Here is a 12,416-nt window from a genome sequence, read left to right as displayed (position 1 = left end):
TTTTTATTTTGTATAATACAAATTTAATAAAAAAATCTGGTAAGCTTTTAACGAAATATATCTACGCGATTTTTGTGTGCGTATCTTTACATTTACGCTTTATTGTGTGCAGAATTTAATCAAAATCGTTAGATCCGTTTTAGAGAACATTGTAATAACTCGAAGATTCTGTATGGGAAGTAAACGTTCTAAGGAATATACAAATACATTTATATAAAAATAATAAAAGAAAAACTTTCAAAATTCTCTAAAAATCATCGGTATCAAATTTGAAGAAAATCCATTTTTTAAATCGATTTTTCAAAAGTATTTATTGCTTCAACTTTTAAGATTAAATTTTCTTAATTTTCATTCAGGAATCATCATCCGATATACCGATTTTATGTTAGAGAATTCTTAAGTTTTGTTTCTAAAATCGATTAAAACAACAACATCCTCATTCATTTGTCCCACTTATTTGAGCTTTTATTTTCAAAAATAGATTAACTGAATGCAAATGCACCAATCTATAGATACAACATTTTTAATTGATCGCCCACGGTGTTAAAATGTGTGTATCTATTTTACATTTACGTTATTTTTCCCTTCCTCAATCACTTTCGATTTCATTTTAAATCTGTCTGCGATATTTTTAGAACAATACGACCACTTTTCTGTGAAATAAAAATTACAAATAGATAAAAAGTGACATACCCAAAAAGATACTTTGTATAGTTCATCAAAAAATAAAAACAACAACAAAAATTCATTATAAACAACCACCGACCGGTTTGTTTTGCTTCCGGATCTCTCAGTATTTCCTCACTCACTCACACTCTTCCAACGATCGCCATTTTTTTTTCTCTCTCACGATCGTTAAGTTTTGAAACTTAACGAAATGTCATTTTCCTAACATTGGCAGCCATGATAATTTTTTTTCGATTTTCCTTATTTTCGAAAGCTCCATCCCAGATAGATGGTGTGTGTCTTCAGTGCTGAGTGCGCGATACGGGATTACTCAACGTCTAAAGAAAATATAGAAGAAAAAAAAAAATGGGTCCAAGAGATCCCGAAAAATTGTTGAAAATTTAAGAAAATTATTAATATTTTTTCAAACAAGCATTTTTTATTTAGAAAAACCAAATATTCGTGCGAAATCCTGCTAAATTCGTTTGTGCGATGCAAGAAAATTTCAAGTGAAAACTCAATTTTTTTGTGTTGTTCAGTGAAAATTGAAAAAATAGAGAAAAATCAAAAAAAGAAAAAAAAAATTATATTTCAATGAAGAAATTTTCTTCGTGGTTCATGGGAAATCAGCCAGGACGACAGCAGAAACAAGCGCAAAGTGGAAGACCTAAAAAGAATGTTCACTGGAAATCTGCAGGTAAAAAAAAATTTTTTTAAATCTACTGAAAAATGCATATTAAAAAAAAGTAATTTCACACCCATTTGAGGGAAGAATTGAGAACAATTTTCATCACATTCCACGTCGCGACGCCTTCATTGTTACATAGATCGGAGCTAGAAATGGGTATTTTTAGAATATTACTCTGAAGTGGTTGTGTGAAATGGGTTGTTCTGAATCAATTTTGCTAACTCAACGAAAAAGTTTTTTCTTTCTCCTTTTTTTTTTTTTTTTTGCAGTTGTTTGTCATGCGCGAAAAAACTTTTAATTTCGAAAAAGTTAAAAGCTTTTAAGTTGATAAGATTAGCGGTGTTTTTTGTGGATATTTTATGCTGTCAAACAAAAATAATAAGCAAAACAAATTTATTGTTGTTTTTGTTTTCCTTTTTTTGATCAGAGAAAGATGTGTATGCTAGAATATGAAGAAATAAGGTGAATTGTTTTGAAGTTCTTAAGAATGCAAAGGAAAAACAAGAGATATTTCTTAAACAAGATTTGAAAATGGGAATTTTTCGTTGGAGTTAAATTTTGATTAAGATAATAACTGGATGCTCTAAATTTTTGATTTTCTGTCTATTGCAAAAAATGCGCAGTTTAAATACTTTAACTTTAATATAAAAATATGTAGGTTTTGGAAAAAAGGAATGAAATGATATATGCAAACAAAATTGCAATATCGTATAAGAAAGCTAAGGTCGGTGTATACTTCATCTTACTATCTGGAATATACAAATTTGGAAAAAATAAAATTTTTCTGACTCCCTTCATTTTGATAAAAAAAAAAACAAACATGTACTCATTTGTGGACATGATAAAATATTATGATGAAATTATTTTGTTTGAAACAAGAGTATCTAAAGAAAAAGTGTAAAAACTTATTAATTTTATTTAAACACTTTTTTGATAACTTGGATAACTCACTTGATCTTCAAGAACATGCGATCGCACGTGAACATTTCTCTCGCAAAGCGGGGACTTTTTTATTTGAACCTTTCTTTAACAATACCTAAATTAAATAATTAGAAAAAAACTATTTTTTTCCCTTTTTTTTAATTTTTTCATTTAATAAATGTTTTAAAGAAGAATTTTTTTTTATTTTATTTGTATGTGTCCGTAGTATCTTAAGAATGATATTTTTTTTTTATAAGAACCCAACTTATTTTTATTTTTGTTAAAAAAGTATATTTTATTTTTGTTAAGATATCTTTTGAATTTTCCTTTTAAATGAAATTAAAAATTTTCTTTTACGAATATTTAAAATATTTAAATAAAAGCTTTAAGATTCTAATCAAATTTTATTATAAGAGCGAGTTTTTGAAACCCAGTTTTGCATATGCAAAAAAAGTGGGTCCCGGAGGTCCGTCTGTCTGCCAGTCAGTCTGTCTGTCTGTCTGTCTGTCCGTATAAGGATCTACAGCCTAAATTGATGGACCGATTAACATAAAACTTTGTATGTAGCATTGTTTGGAGACTCTCAAGATGAGTTTTTGGAATTAATTTTTTTGGTAGGTACCTGCACGGAGAAAACATAACGCCAGGGATAACTTTACTTCTAGTATATTTAATCAGAATAAAGTTGAATATACCAGAAATAAAGTTAAATATACCAGAAGCATAGTCATCCCTGCCTTATTTTTTCTCTGTGTGTCATATAATATATATATATGTGAAAAGTTTAATTTCTCAAAAACGGTTCCAACAACTTTGTTAAAAAAATTCAAATTTTAGTTGTTATCATTTCGTAGAAAAATTTTTTTTCGAATCATTATTATTAACCTTTTTTTTCAATCTTATTTTCTGACAAACTATTAGTTCAATTTCAACGAATTTTTTTTTAATTCAATAAACATTTATATTATTTCAATATAAATCAGAAATAAAAATTTGAAAAAATTTATTTTTGGATTTGGATTTTTTTTTTGAAAAATCAAATTTTTGAAAATTTTTGAAATTTTGGTTTTAGATGTTGATAAGTGATTTCTACAGAATGGCATGCCTAACTATTTTATTTAAATTTTTTTTTTTTTTTAAATCATTTAAACCCTTTAAATGCCAAGCTTTTTAAGGTCCTACAATTTTGCATAAGTTGGCTATCAAAAATGGCTGACACTGCAGACAAAGGCTTAAAAAAAATAAGTTTAAAAAAAAACGGACTTTGAATTTTTTTTTCTAAAAATGCATCTTAATAAAAGAAATCAAATTGCATACTTCTTTTCGGGGCAATTTGATTTCAGATGTTATTTTTTATGTTTGAAAAATTAATTTTTTGTTTTTTTTTTTTCATATACATTTTCTTAATTTCTATTTAAAAGTTCTTAAACATTTAAGTAACTTCGTGTGACCTAGTCCTGCATTTTATTTTTTATGCATTATCTTCTAATATTTTTTTTTTTTAATGAAAATAAAATTTTTGTTCGAATATGTAGGTTTTATATTACAAAGCTAGCTTATCAAATTTTTTTTATAAAAGGCTATTTTAGCAACTCAGTTTGTTATAATATTTTTTTTTCTTCTCTTTGATAAATTAAAATAATATGCAAGACTTCCTCTTATGGCAAAAGATGCATACAAATTGAAGTTTTTGGTGTAAAACTGCATGAAGAACGAATATTTTTTAACTTAATTTTGTAGGACATTGAAAAAAAAAAACTATTTTAAAATTTGATTTAAGAAATTAAACTTCTTTTTACATTAAGTTTGATATTTAGTATTATTTGTTAGTCGAGACTAGCAAAAGGATGTTTAGAAAAAAATAATAAAATCTAAATCTTTTAAATCCGTTTTTTTTTTTAACATTTTTTTATTAATACAAAATTTCAAGCATTAAAAAAATCATTTGATTTATCATTTTAAACATTATTAATAAAGTTTAAAAAACTTGATTGCTCCGTTTTGAAAAAAAAATTATATAAAACAAAATTTGGAATTTTTTTTCTAAAAAGCCAAAATTTGTTTTTTATTTTTTATTTTAGCTTTAAAGTCGATAAAACATTTTTAACAAATTTTTTTGCTGAAATCTGTCTAGTCGTCTGCAAGGAAGTCAGAAATCCAGAAAATTATTCTATGCCAGGTATCGTTATTAAGGGTTAAAAAAATATATATTTTTTCAAAAGTACGAAGTTATTTGCTTCTGTACGTTGAAAAACTTTAATCAAAATCAGCCATTTTTGAAAAATAAATTTTTTCCCATGTTGATTCCTTCTACCTACATAATCGCAAGTAAAAATTGAGTTTTTATTCTAAGGGTAAGTAAGGCTTGGTTTGTTTGTGAAATCAGCAAACAAAATTTTAAATTTATAAAAAGGTAACACAAAAGAATATAAAGAACGAGTTTTGGTTCCTTAGATATTTGCCACCAAACAAGTTTTTTTTTTTTTTCATAAATTCTGCAGCCGATATCTTTTGACCAAAACCTAAAAATTGGTTTTGTACTAAAGATATGGGCTCAGTATCAACAAGTCTACGCATAAGGGTAAACAAATTTCAAATGTGTTATTATTTTTTTTTTGTATTTTTGAAAAAAATCCAAGGGGTAACCCTTGTCAAAAAAAAAATGCATTTATAAAAATTTCCTCCAAAGGTCTTTTTAAGCTCTATTCATAACTGAAAACCAAACCTTTCTTGGAGGTCTGGTTCCTGAGATATCTCCAAACAAACATTTTTTTTTTACATTCCAAAGCCGAAATCTTTTTTTATAATACTCTTCAAACTAAACTCTTCGAACTAAACTTCCTCAATAAATGTTTACAATATACTTATCATATCATTTTGTGTACATCATTTTTTTAGAACGACCATCACCGCCGGGACGTCCCATCCTCATCCCCCTCTCCGACCAACAACCCGACGTAGTAACCTTAAAATGGGAACGACCAAAAATCGACGGAGGTTCACCCATCACCAGCTACATCATCGAACATCGTCGCATGGGTTCCCCCCACTGGGTTCGCTCCACTCCCGCCCCCGTAACCGGATGTGAAGTATCCATAAGTGGTTTAGAACCAGGTTGGCGCTATCAATTCCGTGCTATTGCTGAAAATGTCGTTGGCAAATCCGATCCAAGTGAACTGTCCGATCCGCTGACTGTGACTTTGCAAAGAAATGCCATCAGTGTGCCAAGATTTGCTAACGAACTCACCGACATGTCCGTTGTGGAAAATGAACGCGTCGAGTTTCGAGTATCTGTTCTGGGGCAACCACAGCCCGAGATAAGTTGGTTTAAAGATGGCTACGAGATTTTTAGTAGTCGACGAACGAAAATTGTAAACGACAACGACGCTAGTGTATTGATTATCCACCAGGTGGCACTGACCGATGAGGGTGAAATTAAATGCACAGCAACGAATCGAGCTGGTCATGTTGTAACCAAGGCTAAATTGATGGTTGAAGCTCCCCCAAAAATTCGATTGCCACGGAATTATGAAGATGGTTTGATTGTTGAGGCTGATGAAGTCTTGAGATTGAAAGTGGGCATTGCCGGACAACCACCTCCGTCAGTGGTTTGGTTACATGAAGGAGAATTTATTACAAATGGCGGTCGACATGAGTTGGTAACAACGGACAAGAATTCTTCACTCAAAATTGACAACGTTAAACGCATAGACCGCGGCGAGTACAGTATAAAAGCTGTGAACAAGCTAGGAGAAGATGCGACTTCTTTCCTGGTTACCGTCACTTCAAGGCCTTATCCACCGGGAAAAGTTCGCTTAAACACCTCTTACGGAAAATCTGCTACCCTCTCCTGGACCGCTCCTGAAGACGACGGAGGCTGTAAAATTGGCAACTACATCGTTGAGTACTTCCGGATCGGTTGGAATGTCTGGCTTAAAGCTGCAACCACAAGACAGCTTAGCACAACTTTGAACGACTTGATTGAAGGCTCTGAATATAAGTTCAGGGTGAAGGCTGAGAATCCATATGGACTCAGTGACCCTGGCGAAGAATCTGATGTTCTATTCATACCCGATCCAAAGCGTGGGCTGAATTCGCCCGACGGCGATGAAGTGAATAAGCCAGTTCCACCTCGGCGCAAGACCTTATCTCCTCAAAGAGCGGTCCCAGATGGTGAAGAGAGAAGCGGGGAGACAACTCCAAGACAACCATCACCATTACAGAATCGCAAAACAAAACCTCAAATTTTGGATAACGAGGACTTGCACCGGGAGATGTCTTATGGAACTAATCTTACAGAGTCTCGAAGAACTCCACCATCGCCAACACAAATGGCTGTTCCGGGAACAGGTTTGACCAGGCGCAGTCCAAGTCCGAGAATTCCCGATGGAGATGAAGAAATCCAAACGGCACCTGTTCTTCCAAAGAAAATGCTTCCAAGACCAGCTCTTGCACCTTTGTCACTACCATCAGAGCCTTCTAGACCAATCTCCCCAACAGTATTTCCACTCAAAGCTGTTACAACTCTCAACTCACCATCAATAGCCCCTGCCTTAAGCCCAGTTCTAACATCGGCACTTGCACCGATTTTGAGATTTACACCTGCAACATCAACTCTTCCTGCTCCACTACCAACACCGCCATCTCCTCAAACTCCATCGCCACTTAAAACTCCAATAGAATTGAAGCTTAAAGAACCTCCAAAGAAACCACTTTTGAAACAATCAAATACTCAACAGACTAAGGAACCTCCGAAGAAACAAGCCGAACCGGCTAATGAACCTCCAACGATGTCTCGAGTTCGTAGTTTAAGTCCCCCGGGACCAGTCAAGAAATCTACACCACCTGAGACTCTTCCAGAAGTTCCGAAAGTCACCAAACCCCCTCCGGAAACTCCTCCAGAATCAAAGAAGACCTCCCAGGCTCTACAACGAAGTGAAGAACCAATAGAACTTGAAGTACATCATCGTGTTCAAAGGTATTCCAATCGAACATTCAGTCCGGAAAGAACAACATCACAAAATGGCGCACCAAATGGTGCACAAAATGGTGCACAAAATGGCGCCCAACCAAATCCAACAATTGAAATTAGCGCTCCAGCTAGCGAACCATCAGCTCCATCGGATCCAGCTCCTTTGTCAGAAACTGAGAAGCTTGATGAAGTCCATACCAGCAATGAGTTTATGTTGGTTGTCTTCCAGAAAAATAGCAAGGTCAAGGATACAGAAAGTAAGTTCTGATATTATTTAATTTCCTACTACTATTTTTTCTTACCACTTTTTTCTACTACTTTTTTTTATTACTTTTTTGTACTTATTTTTTCTACTACTTTTTTTTACTTTTATCACTACTTTTTCCACTACTTTTTTCTACTACTTTTTTCTATTACTATTTTCTATTATTTTTTTCTACATATTTTTCTACTACTTTTTTTTACTTATTTTTTCTACTACCCACTTTTTTCTACTAATTTTTTCTACTCCTTTTTCTACTACTTTTTTCTACTACTTTTTTTTATTCCAGAGCAAGACTCCTTCGATTTGGAACTGGAAGAAGCACTTCAACCACCACCAATTTCTATATCAGCTCCTGATCTAGCTTCCCTGGAGTTCTCCAATCTTCACACTTTCCCACTTCGGCGATCAGTAAGCTCAACGGAATTACTTTACGAACGTGCCATGGCAAGATTCTATGAAGCTGTCGAAATGGAAGAAGCTGAAAAGGCTAAGAAATTGAAGATTTCCCAAGAGAAATCGGTTCCGGTTCCAACAGTGAATCCGGTCCGAAAACGCCTTGGATCGATGAGTGAAGCTGAAAGGCAATCGTTTGAAAGACGTAGCGAAAGACGTCGTCAGTCTGCTGATATGGTTGGAGGGAATAAATCAAAATGGGACTCTAGTGATAGTTTGGCTAGTAGAGGAGGGCTCTTGAGAACCAGAGGTATGCTTAATCAAATCAGTCAAGACACTGATGATGGTAGTGACTATTTTGAACGGCCTAGAGCTTTCCATAAACAGATTAGTCAAGAAACCGATGATGGTAGTGAATATCAAGATCGACCAAGACGCATGCAGAAGCAAATCAGCCAGGAAACTGATGATGGAAGTGATTATCATCAACGAACTGGTGCAAGCTTTGATGTTGAGTCCGACTACACAGCAAGTACAGAATCGGTTTCGGAAGATTCGATAGAAAAGTTTAAGAGGGAACTGGTAGCTCGAACTCGTTCAGCTAGCACCGAACTAGAAACCTATCATCCAAGAAGCATGTCAGCAGGGGTCTTTACACCTTACCGAGCTCCAACACCTGAACAGTCTGTAGTTGTTCTCAATCGACCAATGCCTTTGGCAAGTCCAGATTTCGTTCCAAAGCCGATTCTTAAAAGACCATCTAACGAAAGTGTCGGAACCGAAGAACCAGTTTCTCCAACAAGTGTCCACCCACCCAGTTCACCACCACCAATGAGTCCAACCATGCCAACAAGCCCGATCAATGATAAATCCGATAAGTCTAAAGGCTTTAAGTCATTCTTCAAATGGGACAAGAAAACTCCGACAGAGAAAAACACCGAAGCTAATGCTGAACCGCCTCAACCAGCACCGCCAAAGCCCCAGCTCAAGTCTGAAACTAGTGTCGAGACTAAACGAAGAATCAAGGAAGAAGAAGAGCGAGCTAGAATTGAAGCCGAAAGGATTTTCCAGGAAGAAGCTAAAGTTGTTGCTGATCATTATGGAGATATTGTTCGGCAAGTTGGAAACACTAGGAAATATAATCCTCCGTTATATTTGAACGCTGACGAATTGAAGAAAGCTGCGGAAAAAGCTGAACGGGAAAGTCATACGGAGAATTCAAATCCATCTCAAGGCAAGACTCGGCTATCATTGATCGAACGTCATCAAACTCAGCATGTGACCACAAGTCCAAGTCGAATGCATATGAAAGACAAAGAGGAAAAGAAAGTTGAGGAGGTCTTCAGTGAAGAAGAGGCTACTCCTTCGTCGACTTCACAACTTTCCCAGCGTTCGGAAAGTCGAGGTAGGAAGAAGATTGTTAAAGTTAAGAAGATCATCAAGAAAAGAGTACCATCTAGTACTCGATCGAGAGAGGCATCTTCAAATAGACGTGCAACGAGTGTTGAAGCTCCGCCGGAAGACTATAAAAATAGGCAAGTTGCCCAGCCTAAGGCAGCTCCTGAACCTGTTCAAGTGAAAAAACAACTTCCTGTTGAACCAAAGGTTGTAATTCAACAACAAACTGCTTTAGTAGCTGTTCCACAGAAATCTCCCGATGAACTTTCTCTTGAAGCCGAAGAAAAAGTTCGTTCAGCCTTGAGTTATATGACCGATGTTTGTCTCTTTATTGCAGCCTGCTATGTGTACTTGTTTAAAGATGCAAGACTGGTTCTACCGATTTTGGCTTTGATGGTCTATCGACAGTTGGGTGAGGTCATTCGAAATAGTATTCCAGAATGGATGAAGAAGAAGAAACAATGACCATGATATGGTTTGCAAATTTCGTGACTCTTTTATTTGTGTGTGTTAAGTTTTATAATGTTCTCAGAGAAGCTGGGACGATATTGTTTTTTATTTGAATCTACCAAAGGTTGTATACTTTCTGTATACGAATAATGTTGAAATATTTTTTTTTTTTGCCTTGGACATCTTTATTTATTTAACTTACTGTAAACCTTAAAATATAATAACTTTAATAAAAATTACTTCTAAATTTATAAAAAAAAAAAAATTGTTGATTTTTATATTTTAACCCACGGGTGCGAATTTTGGCAGGACAAAAATAAAAAGTGGTCACAAAAAAGTGTCTTTATAAGATTGAAAATAATTGTTTGGAATATGTCAGTACAATATTCGAATTCCTCAGAAAATTCTACATCAATTTCATATATGATTCTCTATAAAATAGTGAGACCGAAAAAAGTTCTAGCGACATGAAAAAGTATAAACCAAATTCGCAAAAAAGAGGTGTGCCTACAGAGAATTAATAATATTCGACAGCGAAATTTAAAATTTAAAAAATACAACGACTTCTGTTAAATTTCCGGTTCCACATTTTTTTTTACAGTTTGAGAGCCATTGGTTAAGTACAAGGTACAGAGAATCTGAAAAGTATGCAGCATTACGAAAATTGACATCACGTACCTACATTTATATACGAAAACACCTTTAGGTATGCTATTTAAATGTAAACATTGGAAAAGTAAACACTTCCGGTCATTTAAATAAACGGTTAAAAATTATTTCGAATTTAAAACCAATCAGTCGAAACAAGACTACTTAGAAATTAAAAAGTGCCTATAATATCTTAAATAAGGTCCCAAAGTAGAATTTTGTAAAATGATATTTAAGAAAAGTTGATGAGAAACTATACAAATATTTTAAGAGACATTTTTTTTAATACCTTAGGACCTCAAAAATCAAAACGATTAAAAACGAGGACTACGCCCTATAGCTGACTACAATGCAAAATAATTTAATAAGGTCCAAAATGGCAATTATTCAAACTTTATAAAAAAAAAAAAACAATGGAAATAATGTTTACAATTTTGTTGTCATTTGGAATAAACGTTTTTTTTAGTTTGGGGTTCTAATTTCATAAAAAAGTTGCTAGAATAAATTATGACTTCAAAAATTGATATGACACGAAATCAAATAAAATAATTGGTGGCCCAATTACTAAATAATTCAGTGAACTTAGTCATTATTTGGCATAAGACTCACAAACACTCAGGAGATCTAAACTTTTAAATGCCATTAGGCAGCTTAGATTCATTTTCCTAACTCTTCAAAACTAGAACCCTAAGATTAAGCATGTTCAAATATTAAAATAAATGACTCAAATGACTACTTAGAAAACGCATAAAATAAGGTCCCAAAATAGAATTTTGTAAAACTTATAATTTAAAAAAACATTTATTTTAAACTGTTGAAATAATCAGCTCACTCTTTATTAGAATACATTACTCTATTGCAGGGTCTTAATTTCATACCAAAGTTCTTAGAATAAATTAGGACCCTAAATTTTAAACGGCATGAAATTCAATAGTCCCAAAAATTATTCAGTGAAATTAACCCACAATTGGTAAGAGACAGGGGCGTACACTCCCTTGGGGCAAGCGGGGCTGTGCCCCGGGGCCCCCGACCGACCCCAGGGCCCCCACTGGAGACAATGCAGGGAAAAAAACTTTTAGCATAAATTGAGTTACGAAGTAACCAGGGAGACAAATTATGTCATTCAGTGTAATGTATAATGCATTTGTAGCCACACAATATATGTATGTATATTGATTTTAAAAAAAGTTACCCCAGGGGCCCAAAAAAAAAAAATAAACTGCTAACTGCTTTTTTAAAAGAAAAATTATAATTTTATCTAAGGGCCCCAAAAAATATTACTTGAAAAATCTTTGCCACAAATAATACATAAGGGGCCCAAAAAAAGCAAAAAAATATTATTTGAGGATCTTCAAAAGGGGTTCAAAACAATCAAATGGAAAATTAAATATAAATTCAGGGGCCCCAACATAAATACATCAGGGCCCAAAATAAAAACATTACGTTATTGGTGGCATTCCGAATATTACTTCAGAACAGAGGCCCCAATACCTATTAATTCTTGGCTAAAAAAAATTATATTACTATATTTTAGGGGCCTCTAAAGCCTGGTTCGCTGCTCGCGCTAAATTTTAGCTCCCATACAAATTATCGAAAAATTTTAGCCGAGCTAAAATGAGTGCCATACAAATTATCAATAACTTGTATGGGAATTTTATCTCGGCTAAAATTTAGCTCGAGCAGCGTACCAGGCTTAAGCACTTAATTTTGAGGCTCTAAAAATAATTTTTCAAGGGCCCCAAAATAAAAAAAAAATATGTCTGATGATGGAAAATAAAATATGTATTTATTAAAAAAAATTTTATTTTAGGGATCCCTAAATATTTAATTTTGGGGGCCCCTAGTACAAGTGTTTACTACTTTTATGAGAGACATTTAAAGTAAGTATAGCAAAGTGCATTACGAACATATTTAAACATTAAAATAAACCTAAAAATAAATAAGCCATACAAAAAAAAAAACCTATGGCGTATACGTAATTTTTTTTTTTAACAAAGGGGCCCCCAAATATCAAA

General features: G+C 33.6%; 1 protein-coding gene across 1 annotated transcript; it reads left to right on the top strand.

Moving 5' to 3' along the window:
• Positions 1-952: 952 nt before the first annotated feature.
• Positions 953-9,994, top strand: LOC129908711 (titin homolog). The gene is made up of 3 exons (XM_055985435.1): positions 953-1,363; positions 5,174-7,504; positions 7,799-9,994. Exons 1-3 carry the CDS (start codon positions 1,261-1,263, stop codon positions 9,766-9,768), a joined length of 4,404 nt encoding a protein of 1,467 aa, XP_055841410.1. The 5' UTR covers positions 953-1,260; the 3' UTR covers positions 9,769-9,994.
• Positions 9,995-12,416: the final 2,422 nt, after the last annotated feature.

This window comes from Episyrphus balteatus, chromosome 2 (assembly GCF_945859705.1).
Source record: "Episyrphus balteatus chromosome 2, idEpiBalt1.1, whole genome shotgun sequence".
NCBI lineage: Eukaryota > Metazoa > Arthropoda > Insecta > Diptera > Syrphidae > Episyrphus > Episyrphus balteatus.
This window is presented reverse-complemented; position numbering and strand designations above follow the sequence as displayed.